At 39.4% G+C, this 22128-nt stretch overlaps 1 protein-coding gene across 7 annotated transcripts in view; it reads right to left on the bottom strand.

Moving 5' to 3' along the window:
• CLIP1 (CAP-Gly domain containing linker protein 1) overlaps positions 1-22128 on the bottom strand; it is a 4646656-nt gene that overhangs the window by 948673 nt on the left and 3675855 nt on the right. For all 7 annotated transcript variants that reach the window (XM_044068589.1, XM_044068590.1, XM_044068592.1 and 4 more), the window contains one exon: positions 5884-5936. In XM_044068589.1, coding sequence (XP_043924524.1) covers positions 5884-5936 — 53 coding nt within the window. The remainder of the gene's footprint in view (positions 1-5883; positions 5937-22128) is intronic.

Here is a 22128-nt window from a genome sequence, read left to right as displayed (position 1 = left end):
GAGGCCAGACCCAGACTTTGGAATCCGGCCGACCGAAGGGCTGCCTGAGGCAGGACAACCCATATGTTAGGACTGCAGATGCATCCTTGAAGGACATCAGTGGCCCTACAAGAGGCCTCCAAGGAATCAAAACCACATTGCAAAGTATGCTTTCCAACCTGTTCTGCTGAATGCAATAAATCCCGTAACTCTTTATTTTCCACACAATCAGAAATCAACATCATTTGCTGTCTCAGTAAGCCCATAACATGTTGTTGATATTTAAGCAAAGCCCTGATTGCCAAGGTTGCAGACGTATAAACCTTCTTACCCCATCTATCCAGCACCCTGGAATCTCTATCAGAAGGGGTAGGATTTTTGGCAGTAGAAGCCTTAACACCCTTGGGACCCTGAGAAATAGTCTCAAGATCAGCAGCTGGATTTTTGAAAATAAATTTGTAGGAGTCAGGAACCCTGTAATATCTGTCTGGCTTGCTAGGAGCCAGAGGGCAGGGAATCAGGAGCCATGCTTGATTCCGAGAACACATCATCAACAATGTCTAATACAGGAGGTATAGCTAAAGGCCTATGCTGAAGAAGAAGAAGAAGAAAATCCCTAAGCCTCTTTTTTGATTCAGAGAAGTCCTGATTCTCCCAGTGAAAATGTTCCCTTAAAGTATGCAAAGTCTCTCCAAAAGAGTAATCCTCAGGAGGAGATGCAGATGGGATGGATTCCTCTGCATCGGAATCCTCATAGGGTTGAATAGAAAATTCCTGATCATAAGAGGAATCAGAAGAAATGGAAACCTGATCTGAAGATTCATAATCAGTGCCTTGCCTAGGCCTCTTAGCAGGGGGGGGGGGGGGGGGACGACAACACCACGATCAAGGTAATTAAATTCTCAGCCATTTTGATAATCTGTTTTTTAGGCATAGGGGCATGAGCACGTGGCTCATGCATCGTTTTTTTTAGACATAGAAGTTGTTTTTGACCTTGGTTTTGTTGCTGGCGTCGGTTTAATGTAAAAATGTTGAGGCCTGAAAACACCCTCAGAAGCCGGTGCCTACTCAGCGGCTCCGGACCCATCCAAGGGAGAGACATCCACGGGTTCAATACTTTGCGAATCTCGTGGCATACCAGACTCCGAATGGGTCTCGGTAGAGGTCTGCGTCTCAAAAGTAGCGGGTATCGGGGGCTGCGAAAGCACCTCACTGAGTACCGGCGACTGGCTTAGTAGAAGCTTCGTCGTTGGTTTTGGACCTCGACGGTCTGTCTCTGTCTTTTTCCTTGCATTTTTTGTGAACTACAGTAGTCGGAATGCTAACCGACGACATTTCAGGGTAGTTAAATCTTGAATCAAAATATTTAGAAGCAAAAATATACCGACGCTTAATAGTGCGTTGGTTAAATTTAGCACAAAACCGACAGCAAGGCACGTTGTGATCAGGGCCTAGGCAAGGAATACAGCACAAGTGAAAATCCTTATGATGTATTTGCTTCCCACAAATAATGCAATTATTAACTTTTACTGACATTAGTACGGAGAAAGAAAAAGTTTCCCCAACGGGCTACTTAGCTTTAGTTTGAAGACTTTGGTTCTGAAACTCGAAAACAAAAATTTCAGGAGTCGGCCGACCGGCACTTGCGAACTGCTTCTGCTTCGGGCACCGCACGGCAAGAAAGACTGATGAAAATGGTGTCGGCTGCATGTTTTATACCCCTGATGACCTGACGTCATGGAAGAGGAGACAGCAACCGACGCAGGACCCAAGACTATGTTATTCAGGCTGAATGAGGGCAACCTGCCAGCAGATTACCCAAATGTAATTACTGCAACAGTGAAACACGAAGAACATCTTACTTGTAGAGTAAATCGATTCATGAAGGCTTAATCAACAAGTGATGTATAATGTTTGCAACTGGGAGTGTTTCCACGTCTCTCCTGCAGGACTCTCTGGCTGAAGGAGTGACAAATAGCACAGGAGTCCTGCAGGTGAAGAGGGCCCAGACAATACAGGCAAGAAGTGTGACCGTCTGTCAGAGACATCTTCTGACAGCACGAGTCACACTTCTTAAAACCTGAGACCCTCTCCTTTGACATGGTGCCGAAACACAACACACAGACACACCAGTCAAAATTAAATTAAACAAAATACCAAGAGGTATTCTATAAAACACCAACACACACACCCTAACAGGGGGGGGATGGGATAGGGAAAATTGACTAACAAAAAATTAAAAGAGACAGGGAATTTCTGTCAGAAAAGGGTAGAAATAAATTTAAACTATCAAAAAATTAGTTTTAGACTAAAAAGGGACTTGAAAAATCACAAATGTGAACTACTTACCAGGAGCTGGTAAAGAGAAGACCTCCCAAGCGAAGCGGCAAACGAGATCTGGGTACTTACTGCCTTGCATCATGGGATATGGGGCTGCCTCGAGCTGGTAAAAGGAGTTCTCGAGCTAAAGCAAGTGCCGAGTCGGAGCCGAGGATCGGCTCCGAACCCATCAAGCAAGAATGAAGGCGAGATTGACAACTTAACATTGATGGTTTACTAAAGATGTTTTGTGTTTAAAAAAAGACAGGAACTGAATAATTTATGTAATGTTGCTTAGGTTATATGATATATAGCAATTTATCTGAGGTATAATGTTTGTTATGTTAATATAGTTTGATTACTTTTATATGAATGTAAATTTGCCTATGCCACAAGTGATAATTTAATAAACGTGTTTAGAAAAAAAGAAGGCTTTATCAACATGCAGCAAACCTCTTGTTTGCAATATAGCTATATTAAACCTAAATTTACTGCAGTATTCTAGTATTTTGTACACATTATAGCAATGTCTCAAGAAACATGAGTAAAAAACATGCAAACAAAAATCACACGGTCTTTCAAAGTCCTCAAACTATTTACATTTTTACTACCTATTATTTTACTAGTACAATATGTTACAACCTGCATCATGAATGCTTATTTTAAGCCAGATAATAAAATACATCAAAGATGCCAGCTCTGTTTGTGCAGAGTGATAAAGACCTGACTATGGACTAGATGACTGAAGTCCATGTAGCTTGGGCATCTGTTGGAGATGTCATGAAGAGAACGGGTATCCTTATCGACCCACAAAAAACAGTGTAGGGGTTTACAAGGTATCTAATATGCCTTCTTTGCTGAGATGCTAGTGAGGGTACAAATAACCCTCATGGCTGCCTGGGTGATGGCCCCCCAGGAAGGCACTCACCCCCTATAATGTAGATATCTAGCATGAGATAATACTTCATGTCAGCAGGCACAGGGATGACATTAAACATAGCTACAAAAAAAAAAAGAAAAATGCACTATGTACTAGAGACTATACTAGCTCTATATGTAACTTATTTGCACCAAACTTTATCGGCACTAAGAATTTCACTGACGACTGGAAAAGTAAGACCAACTTATTCCCTTATTATTTATAACCTTCGTTTAACTCAAAATGCCAGACATGTGGAAAACTGCTTTTGTCAAACCTCCTTCCCAAACAGCCTTGGCCAGAAAATGCTTCCCTACTTCTCTCCTCCCTATGCTTGGGAAAATAAAGGTGTTTTGGCTTTTCCTGGTTAGGGGTCGCCACAACAGAACTCCAGGCTGCTAATGACTGGCAGTGGATTTTATGGTGCTGAGTTGCCAGCCCGATGCCCAAACTTCAAAGGCGGCACACCCATTCATGCACGCACCTACCTGGCATGTCTTTAAACGTTGCTTGGGAAAATACTTAAAAAAAAAAATCTATAACCAAATGTCCACTTACATCCAACAGTACCACCTTCTAACTCTTAAACAGCATGGATTCTGGGCTGGCTGGTGCACAATGCTAGCACTATGGTCACTTACAGAGGAGATCCTTCTCAATACAGATAAAGGAACCCTTTCAGGAGCTCTCTTTACTGACCTTACCAAAGTGTTTCGTCTTATTTAAACACTCTGCTCCTGCAATCTCACCAAGAAATTTGGGTTAGTACCAATACTACCACCTAGTTCCAACATTTCTTAGCAAGTACTTCAGAATCAAAATAGACTCATCCATATCACCTTCAGCATCCCCTACCAGAGGAGTGCCACAGTGATCCATACTCACCCCACTGCTGTTTTCAATCTTTACTAACAAGCTACCTTCCAACCTCCTAGCCTTCCTATTCCTCTTCGGTCAATCTCTCACATTCAACTATTCAAACTCAGCTTCAGTTTGACATCCACTCCCTTCATTATTGGTAAACTACCATAAGCTGCTCCTAAACCCTTCCAAAACAAAAGGTAGGATATTTGGAACCTCACAAAAGCTGAAAAAACTCCTAAAAATCTCAACATCAAAGATCTCCATGGTTCTCTTATAGAAACAATCATCTCCTTTAAATATTTAAGTATATGGCCAGACCAGTCACAACTTCCAAAGCCACATTGAAAACACCAGGGAAAAGATCAGTTCTCATTTATTCTGATCCTGGAAAATATCTTCCCTTTCTCTTCAGACCATCAGCAGCTGCAACAGGCAAAGGAGTCTTCCTTACTCAACTTGAATATGGGCTCCCCTTCATAGCCACAGCCTCTAAAAAAAACATCTCTACAGTCCATTGAAAAAATCTCCAGATTAATGTCCAGTAATCCCCCCCCCATTAACACTACACCACTCTCTTTCGAAGCCAAATGGCTACCTGTCTCCTACAGAGCGGAGCTACTCTTGTAGTCTCTTCTTTTTAAACTACTTCATACAGGTGCCTACTCACCTCTTGCTGCTAAATTCCACAATAAAACCATCACCCTACAACCTCCACAACTTCTCCTGATTAACTCCCTCACTTCAGAGGGCCCAAACCAAACAGCACTGTACTGATCATTCCTTCTCCATGCACCCAAACTCTAATAATCCCTCCCCTCTTGTTTAAAAGAGATGTGCTCTTTCCCCATGTTCAAAACACAAGTCAATAGACACCTCCATCAAAAGACACCTCCTACAATCTCCGCAACCTCTCCCAATTAACTCACTCCAGAAACGCCAAATCAAGCTGCACTGAACCGAACATTCCTTCTCCCTTTTTACACCCAAAGTCTGGCAATCCCTTCTTCCTCACCTGAAACTCATCCCCTTCTTTCCCCACCTTCAGAGCACAACTCAAAAGACACATCCATCAAAAAATCTGACTGCAAGTGCTTTTCCACTGGACGCATCACCTAACTCCTTTATCTGCATAATTTCTGCTTTAAACATCTATCCTCATCTGCTGCTTCTCTCTCATATTTAATACTAAACTTAATTCACATTTTTGTTTTTCTATTCTTTTAATAATAATTACATAGTTTAAATTGTCAACAGTATTCTCTACCGACTGTGATTATTCCATGATTATGAATTTTTTCTGTTTTATTTTTTACGAACTTCTTCACCCAGACTGTAATTGTAAATGGCCTAATATGATCAATGTACTATCCCGGTAAACAAACTAAAACCTAAGTGTTGTAAACTATGAATGTGTTCAGATTTCTGAAGAATATTTTAATGACAAAAGCGTTACGCTTTCAAAACACAGCATAGGGGTGTCTACTGCTTTGGCAAATCATACACGTTTGTGTCACAAAATCTTTCCTTATGAAAATAAAAGACTGTTTAATGAAAAGAATACATTCACTTAAGAGAACTGTAAATGTATCACAATATGAAACTATAGTGTTTTTCAGTCCACCCTTTCATTTGCACAAAACAATTTAGTAATCAATCTAAACTTGAAAAGTATTCTGTAAATCAAAAAAGTCAAGGTAACATTATAAAGCTAATGTTTACTGTTCCTGAATACTAAAAATTGCTTGTTCAAATTCTGATAATAGTAAAATACTGTTTAATAAAAAAAATAGTTGCAAACTTACCTCTTTTTCATCTCTAGTAACTGGTTATTAAGTACGGACCTTTCTTCTTCAAGCTACAAATAAATAGATTAGGTTTTATTTCATTTTATGATGATATTTATACACTGAATGGTTTTCAGCTACTGAAAACCATCTTTAAATTACACATCCAAGGAAAGAAACAATGTAAATTATATACATGTACAGTATTTAAGGTTTTTATTTTACTCAGTTGGTAATATTAGGAAGGTCTATAAATACTAAGGCACCAAGTATGTGAAAGTATCACCGTTCTGGATATTTGTCATTAAATGCAAGTAATCTGACAGCTTCAAATGTTATTCTGGTAGCAAGGACAAGGCAAGGACATTACCTCCACCAGTACAATCCAAAAGACAAGGGATGCAATGCAAAACAATCATAAGAATCCCAAAAGTTCCACAGGTCCAATTATTCAACAGGATGTGAAACTGCTTAAATGTTACTTTTCCAACTCTCTTCAGAAACCTGTTGCTGTTTACTGAGTGAGTAGCAAGTACAATGAAAGTACATTTTAAATTCACATTAGTTATATTTACTAAAAATTATGTTTGTCTTAACATTGGAAAAGTCAGGATAAGACACAAAAAAGTACAGATGTGAAAGTAAACTTGCCCTAACAGTACATGTTCAAATGATCACTGCTACAGTAGCCTTAGCCATATGGGTTATATCCTGCCAAGTATGTAACAGCCGTCCAGCTCCCAAAGCTTCAGGGCACCTTCCATGCACCCAAGCTGACAGGCAGCTTGAACTGAGCTATCTAAAAGACAAGTATGGGAGCAAAGTCCTTCAGAGCTTTCCTGCCTTCAAGACAGAGGGAGGTTGAGCCCTGAAAGGACAACGCTAGAAACGAAAAATAAATGTCCATACCCTGGCACAAAAGAACACACCAAAAAAACAAGGGGGATGAAACAGCTACTGCAGTAGAATTCAATCGAACATCTACTGCTATGGTAAATTTACTTATGCAACTGTACAATGTTCGTCACATTGAGCACTGTTGCAGTATCCTTAGCTTTATGGGAAGATTACCTTAGCTAACTACACTTGAGTAGTGAGAAGAGTCCAGGAACCTACGAAGAATGGTCCTATTAAAGCTTGATCTGGACCTAGAGAAGGAAACAAAAGTTGTGTACTTAAAAGAATACATCTATGTTGTCTGATTTTTGTCCACTTCAACATATGGGATGGCGTATCAGACACTGGCACCGAATCTGAAGCTTCCATGGTTCCAAGGCTCTGACTCCTCCCTACACATAACTCCTTGAACTCCAATCTAATATCTCAGATTGAGTTTGCCCTACATCAAAGTATTCAGACCTAATTATGAAAAAATAGTACAGACTCTAAATCCAGAATTGAAAAGGACTGCAGGAAAATGCTAAGGTTATGTGACAGTGGTAGCCACAGACAGGGTGTGGTGGGTCAACCACTCCATCATTTCGGAGCTGGGTATGGTGGGTCAACCACTCCATCATCATCTCAAGAGCCAAGATATATATATTAATTTCTAAGAGGGCTGGAGGGAATGAAGGTTGAACCTGATGAAAATCAGACAACATGGATATATTGTTATGGTAAAGTAAATAACTTTACTATCCAATGCGGTCTTATTTTTGTCCAGTTGAACATATGGGACAGATTTTCAAGTGGTCTTTCTGGGTGGTAGCAAGGAAGGACATTCGTGAGAACAGTGGAGCCAAACGAAGAACAAGATCTGGATTGCATGTCTAGTTTATAATGAGTAACAAAGGTATGCACAGTGGACCAAGTTGCTGCTGCTCAAATGTCATCAGTGGGTAGCCTTTTAGAAAAGGCTGTAGAGGTAGCAACTGTCCTGGTTGAAAGGGTCTTCAGTTTGGACTGTAAGGTTAAACCCAACTTAGCAAATACAAATGGACAGTGTAACTTTCATAACAGCTCTATCAAGTCTAGTTTTCTGAGTAGCCGATAAAAAGTTGATCACATTTTTTGAATTGCTTCGTCTGATGAAGACAGAACTCGAGTTGATGGTGGACATCTAACACGATGTGCAGCATGTATTCTCCTTTGAGAATTTGGGAAAGAACGCTGACAAATCTACGGATTGGTTTAAGTTACTTATGGATGCCACCCTTGGAAGAAAAGGGCATTAGTCCAGACACATACCTTATCCTTATGGAAAACCAAATAAGAAGGTTTACATGAGGGTGCTTGTAATTCCAAAATCCATCTGGCAGAAGTGATCACAACTAAGAAAATTGTTTTCCACCTCAAAAATTTGATATCTAAGGGGCAGCACATTCAAAGGGAGTCTGAGTCAGAGTTTGAAGCATAATCATAATATCACATGGAGGGACTGGGTCTCTACTGGGGAGATGCAATAGAAAGGCTCCTCTAAGGAAGGCTTTTGAAAATTTTCAAGAGGCCACATAAGAATCATTTTATTCAACATGAAAATTGGAAATTGCTGCTAATTGAACTTTGATGGAAGACTAGCTAGAGCCTTGTTGGAAAAGTTCAGCTAAGATTTCCAATACAGATGGTACAGGAGCAGGGAGGGGATACTCGCCCTTAGCCATGGCCCAAAAAGAAAACTTTTTCCATTTACTCTTACAAACCTTCTTCATAGCAGGTTTTTGGGGAAGCGGAAATGATGTCAACTGGCATCTCTGGCTACTGTCAAAACTGGAGGAACCAAGTGGTTAGTTTCTTGGAAGTCTGGTTCAGAGGAGGCAATCTGGTTGGATGAGATAGAAGATGTGCATATTGATCAAGAATACATGCAGCATGTAATAGAAGAGGCAACAGAAAGGGGAACCATGTTTGCCAGGGCCAGAAAGGGCAATGAGTATTACCTTGGCCTTGCACTGCATGGCTTTCTGAATGAATCTGTTCATGAGGGGTAATGGGGGAAAGTCATACAAAAGACCAGGAGGTCAACTGTGGACCAGAGTGTCTCCTGGTGATCGTCCCTTAGGGCAAACTAACTGCTGCACTTGCTGCTGAGGTAGGAGACAAGAAGGTTCGCCCCAGTAGCTGAAAAAAAAGTTACCACTGTTGGATTGAGGGACCACTTGTGAAGAGTTTGGAGAGTCTTGCTCAACTTGTTTGCCAGAAGACTGAAATACCCTGGAATGTGCGTTGCTAACAGAAAATGGTATAAGGACATCCCCCACTGACAAACCCTCATGGCCTCTTGACATAAGGGCAAAGAATTAGTTATTTTTTGTTTATGTACCAAATGATGGCCATATTGTCTGTTTGTATGGAAAGTACATCCTTGGGGAGGACATCCTGAACAGCCTGCAAAGCTGAGAGAACCACCCTCATCTCCAAGATGCTGATGTGAAATTTGGCCTCTAAACTGGACCATGTACCTTGGATCATTCTCCTTTTGAAATGCCCCCCAAGGGGTGTCTGTGGTCACTATTCCTACTGGTTCTGAACTGGAAGTGATTGGCTCCCCAGCCAGAAATGGAGAAATCTCCTGGAATACATCTCTATTTTCATGTGATAGTAAGCATCCAAGAGATCTACAAGAATAAATCCAATCACTTCAGAACAGCAATATGGCTGAATTCTGACCATCTGGAATGCTGTTTGTTTTACAAACTGGTTGAGATGGCTGAGATTCAAAATTGGTTTGAGGTCCCCCATTTTCTTTGGAACTAAAAAGAACCTTGAATAGACTCCAGATTCTAACTGATCTTTGGGGACTGGTAGGATGACTTTTTCAGCAGCTTTGAAATTTCCCCTGCTGCTTGTTTCCATTGACTGGGTGGAACATCAGGAATCACTTTCTTCTTTATGGAAGAACAAAAAAAGGGAATGGAACAGCCTATGGAAATTAAATTTTACACCCATGTGTCCCTTGCCAAATCTTGCCAGACTTGTGGGTACAGAGATAAACATCCCAACTGCTCCATAGCGCAGCAGTCTGGCAACCCTTCAGGGATGCTGACAGGGCCTCTCTGTAAAGGGACCATGGAAACCCTGACTATGTGGTCAGCCTGGACCTATAGGACGATGTCCACTGGGATTCCCTCCACCTCTACCATGTGACGATCTATCACCAGAAGTACCCTGGTAAGAAATCTACGACTTACGTAACCACATCTTTTTCCCAGCTCCCTGATTCCTGAAGTGCAATTTTTGAGGCATGGAAAACTTATTCCATACTGCAGAGAGAATCTTGACATCTTGTTTGCTCCTAGTCATGTCTTTCACCTCAGGCCCAAAATGTGTGGAGCCATAGAAAGGGGCAGTGATGAAGGACGTCTTAAACTTTCTACATAATCACAGAGTCACATTCAAGCATGCCATCTAACCGTAAGGCCTGTGCCTGCCACTCTGACACAGCTGTTGTCTGCATTCAAACTGAGACACAAGCTATATTGGAGACTGACTGTAGAGCTGGTAGCTGGGTATCCACAGTCTTCCAATCTGAGGGTACTGAAGCTTATAACGCTTTGTAAAAGTATGTACAGAGGACCAAGTAGCAGCTTTGAGAATACTTACAGAATCCAACCCTTTACAAAAATTCATAGATGAAGCCACGACCCTGGTAGAATTGGCCTTGACTCTGACTAGAATAGCTTTGTTAGTTTGAAAAGGAAAACACTGTTGATGCTGGGACCAAATAGATTTAGACAACCATTTGGAAATATTGTTCCTTCTTACCATCACAAGAAACAAACAAGTGATTTGAAAATTTGAAAGATTTAGTTCTTTCAAGACAGTACTGGAGTTCTTTGTGGACATCCAAGGTATGCAGTATCCTTTTCCCCTCACTATTTTGTTTAGGAAACAAATGGGGAGATGAATAGTTTGGCTTGCAGTAAACTGTGATACCACTTTAGGCATAAAAGGATTAGTTCCCTTTATTATTTGCATTATATTTAGAACCACTGGCAAACAAAATAAGAGACTCAGAAATTCAAGAACATAATCAGTATGGTAGCCAAGAAAATATGGCTTTTTTTTGCAGATGATATAATTTCATAACTGATAGAACCAGAAAAGGACATGTCAATGTTGTGGAATATTTTGATACAGTTTGAAGTCTTTTCCAGATATAAAATTAATGAAGATAAAACAAAGGCAATAGTTGCAAGCTATGTAACCACAGATGAATTGGTTCAGCAATACCCACAGTTATGGGAACATGATAAAATGAAGTACTTAGGAATATGGATTAAAAAGGATTTCGGTGTGGCAGCTAAGGATATGTGGGAAGAGACTAAACAAAAGATAATACAAAAACTGAGAACATTGAATCTCTGTTTTATGGATATGAATAGCAAGGCATAAGCAGTCAGAATGTTTAGTCCCTTTAGTTTTATACACAGTCAGGCATATTTTTACCAACCAAAGGAAAACCTGTGGATATCAATTAACAAAGAGTTGAAGAATTTTGTCTGGGAAGGGAAGATGGCAAGAGTCAAGTGGGATAAGCGGATTCTTCCAATAGATATAAGTGGTTTGGAATTAGTTGATTTAAAAGGGGTATTTCAGAGCTACACAGTTAAGAGTCATACATTGTGCAAGCAAAAAGCTATAACTCAAAGTGGAAAGGGATGATGATGAAGCGAGGGGGGGGGGGCTCAAGAAACAAGGAGAGACTGGAATTTTGGATGCAGATCCTTAAGAAGAATAACAATAACCATACAGAACATTATATTCATAAAGTACTAGAAAGTGTTCTAAGAGCTAAGCCAACACAGGATTTGAGAAAGAAGATTCTGCTAACACGGATGACTGCAATTAGGTATACAGACAATAGGCAAGAAGGGACTGGAATTTACTAGAGAAAACTGGCAAAGGAACCAAGGTACTGGTTGCACATAATTAGAGAGAGGAATGTAACAGAATGAGAAGAGGCCAAGAATTTATTTGAACTGCAGGCTAGAGATTACCTTCTCTTATCAAAGATTGATATTAGAACATAAACAAAGAGAAATAAATAGGGAGATCCTAGGCAGAAGATCAGCACTGGTAGCGTTTTTAGCAGAATTTAGAAGAGAGGCTGCTGTTAAAAAAGGGATAATTAGTAGGGTATATAAAATATTGCATGACAACTATAGGAATCAATCAAATGAGTTTAGAAAGGATTGGGAAGAGAAATTGGATAAGCAATTCACAAAGAAACAATGGGGGGTATACATATGTCTCCCACATGTGCAACAAATTCTAAATGATTTACGATCTTTGCTTGGAAATGCTTACATAGGTATTTTTATATACCAAGTAGACGCCAAATAATTTTTCCTCAGACAGCAAATGTTGGAAGTATGACTGGGAAGAAAGAGGTAATTCGGAGCATTTTGGGAGTATAAGTTGGCAGACTAAAAATTCCCCGCAGACTACTCTACCAGAAATACTGATTAAGTCAATTGATATAACTAAGGAATTGATTTTTTGAGCTTCAATACAGAATCAGAATGAATACACATGTGATAAGCATCATTTAATTCTGTATTACCAGGAAAAATTGAAAGAACAAGAAGAGGCAACATATTGTGATGTAACATAATTTTGAATTTGGGCACTAACTCAATTAGGTTTAGGAAAGAAAGATCCAGAACTGGTTTCAAAGATTTTTTTTCTTTGGCACTAAGAACATCCTTGAATAAAATACCTTCTCCACCTGAAAGGACAAACTGGTTCTATTACTCTTTGGGACATCATGTGTGAAAGACCAGTGGAAAACAAGACAGTTATCTGGAGGATGAGGAATAACCCCCTGGAAAAAAAAGTATTTCTTCCCTCTGCCATCTGTAACCTTGATGAATGAATTTCAGAACCCATTTGTCTGAAATTATCTATTGTCAAACAGAAAAACGAAGATTCAGACTTTGTGGAATAAAAGAGCAGCCAGGGTGGGAGGGATTTGCAAGATATCTTGAATAGTCATTCAGTCTTGATGGACTGCCCTTGATTTTAGGAGGTTTTAAACTTCTTTTTGGAATTCCCCTGCCATTGTTTTCTAAATATCTGTTTACCTGTATTTTGTCAATACTGCTTATTCTGCTATTTGCCACAATTGTATGAAGAAACAGAAACCCTCTGGAAAATTAGGAAAAGAAAGTCTGGAATATGCATCAGCTTGCCCTTTTCATCACACATTTTGATCACCTCTGCAGCAGAGAGCCAAACAATAAATCTCTATCGAATGGAAAATTTAAAATCTCGTTTTTATCATCTGGGAGGTTTTGAGAATGCAGCCATGCAACTATCAAAACAGTACCAGTAGCCTCAGCTTTGGAAGTATACACAGAGACATACACTCACTGTAAATAATGCAGGCAAAAGGTGTAGCTATGGGCTCTGCCTGCGGACCTTTGTTTTCCAATATAGTTATGGATGAACAGGAAAGGAGATACGTTTTCAACAGTAAATTTGTGTCCTCATGATGTTTATGCATAAGGTACTTATACGATATATTGATTGCATGAATGGGAGCGGTGGAAAAATTTCTGACTTTTTGTAATATATTAATATTACTACTCATTTTAATTTTTATTATTTAAAATAAAATATATGTTTGAAAATTTTAATTAAGAATTCAATTGATGGAAAGGAGAAATGCTATTTAATGGCGAGATTTTATTTTCTATGTTATCTGATGAAGTCTGGGAGGTACTCAGACGAAAACGCATTTAATGTACTTTGAGCATTAATTGCTTACATTTTTTGCTTGCCAATATACGAGTGAACTGAAGATTTTACGTCCTTCCTGGCTAAAGGAGAATTATTTACTCCCAGTTGAAAGTTAGAAATGGCTGCTAATTGTACTGTAATAGCTGAGGAACTAGCACCTTCATTGAAAATTGCGGCTAAAAAGTCAAGGACATTTGAAATCAGTGTTGAAAGGGGATCTAAGTTTTTGCTTAGAGCCCAAAGAACAAATCTTTTACATTTACTCTTGTAAATCTTTCTGGTGGAAGCTTTATGGGAAGATAATAAAATCTGACAGACAGGGAGGAAAGCCTGGGCTGTCTAGCAATCAATGGAAGTCAAGAAACAGTGTAGTCAACTTAAGCACTGTTACGTCTGGGTGAGTAATGCCTGTCAGATGAGACAGGAGGTCTGGAGTTGGATCCAGAATCCATGGTGGATGTAGAAGATGAGGCCAGAGGAAGGGAAACTCATCTGAAGAGGCCAGTAGGGGCAAAGAGGATAACTGTGCTCATCAACAGAGATGCTTTCTGCAAAAACTTGGAAATGAGGGGTAATGTGGAATAGGTGTAAAGGAGATCAGGGGGGCAAGAGCATCTGTCAGTGACCCCCCCCCAGTGGGGGGAATCAGGGCAAAGAAACTGCTACATTTGTTGTTGAGGGGTGAGGCAAATAGATCACAGCATGGTTGGCCCCACTGACAGAATATTCTCTCCACCATGTTGACACTGAGAGACCAGTTGTGGGGCATCAAAATGGACCTGGTTAACTTGTCGGCAATCACCCTGATTCCCCTGGGAAGTGCATTATCATCACAAAATGATTGGAAGAGATCACCCATTGCCATACTCTCATAGCTTCTTGACAAAGAAGGTAAGATCTAGTTTCCCCGTTTGTTGATATACCAGACTATTGGGATACTGTCTGTCTGGATTGCAACAGTCCTGACTGGGAGAGTGTCTTGAAAGGTCTCAAATGCCTGGTGGACAGTTCTCATCTTCAGGACACTGATATGTGTTCTTAGCCTCTTCAAGAGTCCATGTGCCTTGGACTATCTTTCCCAGAAGATGCCCTCTTCCACCTGAGATTTGATGGGTCAGTGGTCATTGTGGTCTTGAGTTGAGGGATAACAAAAAGACAACCTTTGTGGAGTTGATGGGAGTGGGTCCACCACAGAAGGTAATTCTTGCATGCTTGAGTGATTTTTACTAGCATGGATAATGAGTGCTGGAGAATAGCCTACTGAATGGCAAGTGTCCACTGAAGAATTCTCATATGGAACTAGAAAGTGGTAAAAGGGGGATTGCTGCTGCCACGGATACCAATGAACTATCACTCGTGCTGGAAAGGAAGAATTTTGAACTGTGTCTATTCAAGGCTGAGCACCAGTGAATTCCAAACTCTGACTTGGTATGTGTTGAGATTCAAAAAATGCAGAACTAAGCACATCAAAGACTCAGGAATCTTCAGCTATTCAGCTCTTTAATAAAAGTGAGAACAGAACACAGTGCCACATTGAAAAAATGAAGTAAAGCACTTTTCGTCTGGTACAATGACCAAACTTCAGACAAATAACAGCAGGCACAAAAACAGTTAGGTATATATCCACACAGGAGCACACTTCCCTCCACCCCCTAATTACATAATTATCCAATACAAAAACAAAAGTGAAAGCAATTAGTCATATACATGAATTGCAACTTGAGAAACTAAGTTAAAATTCATTCCTAAGAACAGCTAGTTCATTACTCATACTAAGAACAACAAACACATCTATTACCATAAATTAGCAATTATGAAATTTAAAAATAAGAACAATGAAAAAAGGAAAAAGAACAATTGAAAAAAGGAACATCCTGCTTAACAAGATGGATGCTTTAAAACCAAAAAATAAATATAAAAAAAAAATTCTATACACTAACCTACAGTGTGTTTTCACACTTGGGATTCAAAACTTGTACTGTTCAACCCTCTCACTACTGTAAACATTACCAGCTTGTGGAAATAGTGCACCTATACATAATAAGTCAACCATAAATGTCATACTGATATGGAGTCATCAATTAAAAATTGACAATATCCATATAACACAGCTCAAAAACACTTAATTCTGATGGATTACTCATAACAAAACACTTATGAAGAGGTGTATTATCTGATGAGACTTCAGTTTCAATAAGCATTGAATGGAGCACTCATCATTAATACCAGAAAACTGGCAAGCATCTAAGCAGATCAGCCACATCAATTTTCTTTTTTCCAATAATAAAGATCTCGGGCCTCCCCTTCTACCTCCTGCTACATGATCTATCACTCTTTGAATTAATGCAACTCATTGGCAAGCATTATGGTATTATGATAAATAGCCTGAATGATGAAATCAAGGTTATCAACGCACGTATTTGTGAATGAATTTAATTTTCTCGGTATGAATATGACTATAAAAGATGCTTTGAAAGCCTCGATAAACATGTTGACAAATTAAGACTTAGCAAACTTAAAAAATTACAATGAAATATCAAAGCTTATTCTAGTAGTACAGCTTATCCTACCCCCCTCAATCTCAGAACCGGAATGGGTCAACCCAATGGAGTATGTCATCAGTACGTCCAACGATGGTATTTTCCAACTCTAAGAACCTACAAATAGTTCAACCAGTGAAGCAGTTAGATGATTTTGGTTACAACGTTCTCCAACCAACAAGTGAATATAGGAGACGAAAATTGGAAGGGGAGAAACGGTCAACAGCAACAGGAAGAAAAGGTAACACTTTTGGGAGCTAGAATGAATGTACAAAGAGACCAAAGTGCAGCAGGTACTGTTAATTTGAACTTTTCAACCAGTATGAATAATGTTTATTCATCAGTCAGTCCATCTATGAGTTCTACGGCTGTTTTGTTATTGAACTCCGTTTCTGTTTCTGTGTTGGAATGTGTCGCAATTGCGTCTAATGCTGTGGGTTGCAACAGTAGTGACGGATTTCACAATAATGAGCCTTCAATTGATATTTTGGTCACTAGCGATGACCTCAAGCACAAACTTTTAAACTTGAGTGACTCTGAGGTAATTGAGATCTCGCACAGTGACTCTAGCGAGGTTTTAAATGTTACAAATAAAGCTGCTTTGCCCTCGTTTGACGTTTTGATCAATGGGAAAGCACCAGTAATGAGACGGATGGGGGATTCAATAGAGGCCTTAAATAGTTATTGTAAAGCTTTTACATCGAACAGCTGCATGGCGGAGCTTCCTGGGCTCCTGTCATTAATTGACGAGGAGAGGTCAAGACGACATGATGTTGTGAGCATGAGTAATGCAACTAACATGAACAATGTTTCTGGACAGGCTAGTGCATCTAAGAGTCATATGGTTGCTGTTCCAATGAATTGTGTATTTTGGTCAGAATGTTCTGACCGTTCAGCTAATTTAGAGTGCAGAATCAGTAGTGACCCACTTATCAACAAGGAGCCACTAGCTGTTAGTTTTTTCACTAGAGATGATTTTGAGCATGAATGTTCACATTTGAGCGATCCTGGCTTATTTGCGATCACGCATTGTTACTTTAGCGAGGGTACTAATGATACAAATAATGATGTATCATTTTTTTCTGATGGGAAAGTAAGACCAAAGGGGGGGGGGGATTCAAATGGGGTACTGAAAAGTTATTGTAAGGATTCTACTACGAAGAGCTGTAATTTGGAGTCCCCTGGGCCCCATTTGATTAATGACAAGGAGGAGTTAAGACCATATGATGTGGTGAACACTATTCCAAGTACCCATGTAACTGATGGGTTAGATATAATAATGGGTGGTTCTTTGTCCCAATCTTTGCAACACAATGGAGTAGACAACATCTAGTAACTTGTTAGGAGATGATACTAAAGGTTACAGAGTACACTATCTTAGAGGAACTTCCAACATTGTTTATTCAAGACAAAAATATTGTTTTAGACACTGCTTTATAATCTAAATTAGAAGCAAATGAACAGCTAGTGCCCCCTTTAACCATTATTAAAAATCAAAGAGAGGATTTTTCTATTTATAACTTTACATCTTATGAGACTGAACCTTGTGTATTGGAATTATTAGCCAAGGGACTTTCTTTTGTGCCTTCTAAACCCATGAATATCGTCCATACAATCTTGGATTTAAAGTAATTTATTAGGAAATTGAACCTGCAAGTGTTGTTTAAGGGGGAAGCAAACTGTGACATCTGAATATTACATTTCTATTACTTTTAACCCCATTAGCCACCCACTGGTTTCCACATTTGATAAAATTTGTGAAATAGATCTTAGGAGACTACATTTAGAGAAACGTAATCAAGTGAAGAATGTCGATGTGGATGTTTGGGCAGCCTTTTTAGACTTTTGCCATCTACCCATAAGAACATTCTGACCTGATAAAGGGGGAGGACTAGTTGTAATGGAACAAGACTGGTACATTCAAAAGATTAGACTTATGCTGAATACTGACACATACATCAGAGTCAGTCTAAATGAATTTAACACAGCTTACAGAAAAATTAAAGAACATTTAAATGACCTGTTTATCGAACAATTTATAGATTTACATTTGTTAAACGATTTATCCATGCCAGCCCCAAAGACACCAGTGTTATTTGGATTACCGAAAATACACAAATCCCTGATGGATCCATCTATGAGACCCTTGGTTGATGCCTGCCACAGTATTACATACCCCTTGGTGAAAGTACTATACAACATCTTGAAGAAATATTTAGTAGATGAACAGATTTGTAAAGACTCGTGGGCTTGTTTAAGTAAACTAAACTCACTTGTGTTAGAGGATGTTTACAATTTTTTTTAACTATAGATGTCAGGGATTTATACACGTCCATACCCCATGAAGAAGGGATAGATTATGTTATTTGAGTTTGAAAGGTGCCCCAGATAGAGACATCAGGTTAGTGAATATACTACTAGACATTGTCTTAAACAATTATTTTTTGTTTGACGACCACTTATATTTACAAAAAATAGGGGTGGCAATGGGGTCCCCATGTGGGGCCAGTTTTGCAAATTCAGTGATGGCCCTTTGGGAAAGAAATTGTATTCTTTCATAAAATCAGTTAACAAACCAATTTTTCTTGTACACACAGTTTCTTGATGACATCCTTATTTTGTATACGGGGAGTGTGGATGAAGCTGAGAGGTTTGTGGATTATTTGAATCAAACCACCACCTTCTTAAGTTTTACATACACATTTAACACAGAAAGCATAGCCTATTTAGATATAGAAGTGTTTAAAGATCATTCTCAAAAGGGGCTAGTCGCAAGGATCCACAGGAAAGATACATTCTCAAACACTTGCACTTCAACAGTTCCCACCCTTTCCACCAGAAGAAATCGGTAATAAAAGGACAATTAGTCCAGCGGCGTGGATGGTAACTGTGACAGTGACTTTATAGCAGAATGTAGTAAGATAGCTGACATGTTCCTTACCCGAGGTTATCCAGGGGAGCTTATTAAAGAAATGATGGATGAAGTGTTGTATAAAAGATCTAGTGGATTCTATTCACCTTTACTTCAAAGTTCGTTGTCATCATATAATGGGATGAACACCCTTCAAAAGATTAACAGGCCACCAGTGTCATTTAAATTAACATTTAGTCCTGAATGTGGCCACATCATTTCAATTACAAAGAAAAACTGGAACCCGTTTAGTAACAATTTAGAATTACGCACTTTGTTAGGTCCATCTCCCTCCTTTACATTTATGAGAGGCATGAGTTTGAAAAACATTTTAGAAATGGAACAACATAAAGTTAAGAATCCCAGGATGAGCAAATGTGAATCATGCAACTTCTGTAAGCACATGAATATAGGGTATTCATTCAACATTAGGGACAGCAACTATAAGACCTTGTCAGGTAAGTATAACTGTACACAAGCTATGTAGTACACCTCGCCCAATGTAATCTATGCCCCGCATTTTACTTTGGAAAAACGGATCGTAGACTGAGGGAGCGAGTGTATGAACACCTTTATTGTATCAGGAAAGGCAAGGTCGAAAATGCATTAGCTGCCCACATTAAAATGAAGCCCACTCACAGCTTTAATTTTAGAGTGATAGATCATGTAGCAGGAGATAGAAGGGGAGGCCCGAGATCTTTATTATTGGAAAAAAGAGAATTGATGTGGCAGATCTGCCTAGATGCTTGCCATTTTCCTGGTATTAATGATGGGTGCTCCATTCTATGCTTATTGAAACTGAAAAGTCTCATCAGATAATACACATCTTCATAAGTGTTTCTGTTATGAGTAATCCATCAGAATTAACTGTTTTTGAGTTGTGTTATATCGATATTGCCAGTTTTTAATTGATGACTCCATGTCAGTATGACATTTATGGTTGACTTATGTACAGGTGCACCATTTCTACAAGGTGGTAATGTTTACAGTAGTGAGAGGCTTGAAGAGTACAAGTTTTGAATCCCAAGTGTACAAAAACACACTGTAGGTTAGTGCATGGAATATTTTTTTATATTTATTTTTTGGTTTTAAAGCATCAATCTTGTTAAGCAGGATGTTCCTTTTTTCATAGTTCTTATTTTTAAATTTCATAATTGATAATTTATGATAATAGATGTGTTTGTTGTTCTTAGTATCAGTAATGAACTAGCTGTTCTTAGGAATGAATTTTAACTTAGTTTCTCAAGTTGCAATTCATGTATATGACTAACTGCTTTTACTTTTGTTTTTGTATTTGACAATTGTATAATTCAGGAGTGGAGGGAAGTGTGCTCCTGTGTGAATATATACCTAACTGTTTTTGTGCCTGCTGTTATCTGTCTGAAGTTTGGTCATTGTACCACACGAAAAGTGCTTTACTTCATTTTTTCAGTGTGGCACTGTGTTCTGTTCTTACTTTTATTAACGAGCTGAATAACTGAAGATTCCTGAGTCTTTGAAGTGCCGAGTCCTGCATTTTTTATTTCTTTAACAGTCTGTGGTGTTGTTTTGACATTTTACTTAATGTGTTGAGATTTGTTGTAACTGACCAATATTCCCACATATGAGCACAGCTAAAGTAAGTACTCCCTTGCCTGAATCAGCTGATGCCTGGTTGCAGCAGTTGAAGCCAGTCACCTAGATATGGAAACACTCAGAATCCCAGCAGTCTCAGGTAAGCTGCTACAACTGCCATGCATTTGGAGAACACCCTGGGCACTGTGGTGACAGCAAAGAGCAGTGCTCTGAACTGGTAATGACTGGCTCCCAGCTGGAAGCATAGGTATCTTATGGAATGCCTGTTCATTTTGTTGTGATAATACACATCCTGAAGATCTAGTGAGCACATCTAGTTGTCCTTGTGCATAAATGGCAGAATGGATTGAAATGTGACCATCCGGAACTTTGTTTACTGAATAGACTGCTTTAGTCTGCTGAGATCAAAATTGGTCTCAAGTCCCCTATCTTTTTTGGCACCAATAAGAATCTTGAATAAATTCTGGATCCTGTCTGGTATGCGGAGACCTCTTGGTTGACTTTTTTCTAGCATCTTTTTTTATCTCTAGAGTAACTGCGTCCATCTGACTGGGTGGAACATTGGGGATCTTCTTTGGAACTGCTGGAAGGGATTGGAAAAATGGTATAATAAAACCTCTGAATATTATCCTCTAAATGCATAAATCTTTTGTGATATCTAGCCAGGCTCTCTGGTGCAGGAATAGACGACCCTCAGCTGGCTCCAGAGATGGACAGTCAGGCCTCCACTCAGGAGCACTGACAGGATCTGCCTACCAAAGAATCTCTAGATCCCTTGTTATGCAAACCACCTATGCTATTGGGACGGGTGTCCTTTTTTGAGTTCCCCCCTCTGCTCCTGAGGGAAATATCTCCATGTGATTCCTGAAAGAGACCCTGAGATTTCTTGAATCACATCTTTCTACCTCCTCTTTGGTTCCTAGAAAATGACCTTTGAGGGGTAGAAAAACATACGCCTACAGCAGACAGGGTCTTTCCTTCTTGTTCACACCTGCAGAGGGCATCTTTTATCTTGGGGTGAAGCAGCGAGGTTCCATCAAGAGATGCATTGATGAAAAAAGATTTAAATGGTTCCACAAAATCACAGAAGCACATCCAGGCATGTCTCCTAATGGAAATGTCTGAACCCACTGTCCATGAAAGTACATTCCAATGCATGACAGATTAACCTCATGGATCAATTAGATATCGATTAAAGAGAAGCCAGATACAAGGAAATGGGTATTCCCTTCCTCAGAGGACATGGATCCTGAAAGAGATTTGGTAAGCTCCTTGAACAAATCTCTTTGAATTCTGGTAAAATGTGTCGGATAATTCAGTGACCTTAAAGGGAAGGTCACTAATGCATAGACACACTTCCCAAACATGTGCAGTTCTCTAGACTCCCTATTAGGGGAGTGGACAGTGGAGCTCTGTTCTGCTACTTCCTTTTCGTGACTGCTGCAACATCCATGGTATCAACCAGCACTCTTTTACTCCAGTGTAGATGGTCTTTTGGAGGTGCAAGAATGTTGTCTGGTCTCCTGGGAATAGGCTCAACAGTAACAATACACCACT

Source organism: Protopterus annectens, chromosome 4.part0 (genome assembly GCF_019279795.1).
Source record: "Protopterus annectens isolate FY-2018-M chromosome 4.part0, PAN1.0, whole genome shotgun sequence".
Classification (NCBI taxonomy): Eukaryota; Metazoa; Chordata; order Ceratodontiformes; family Protopteridae; genus Protopterus; species Protopterus annectens.
This window is presented reverse-complemented; position numbering and strand designations above follow the sequence as displayed.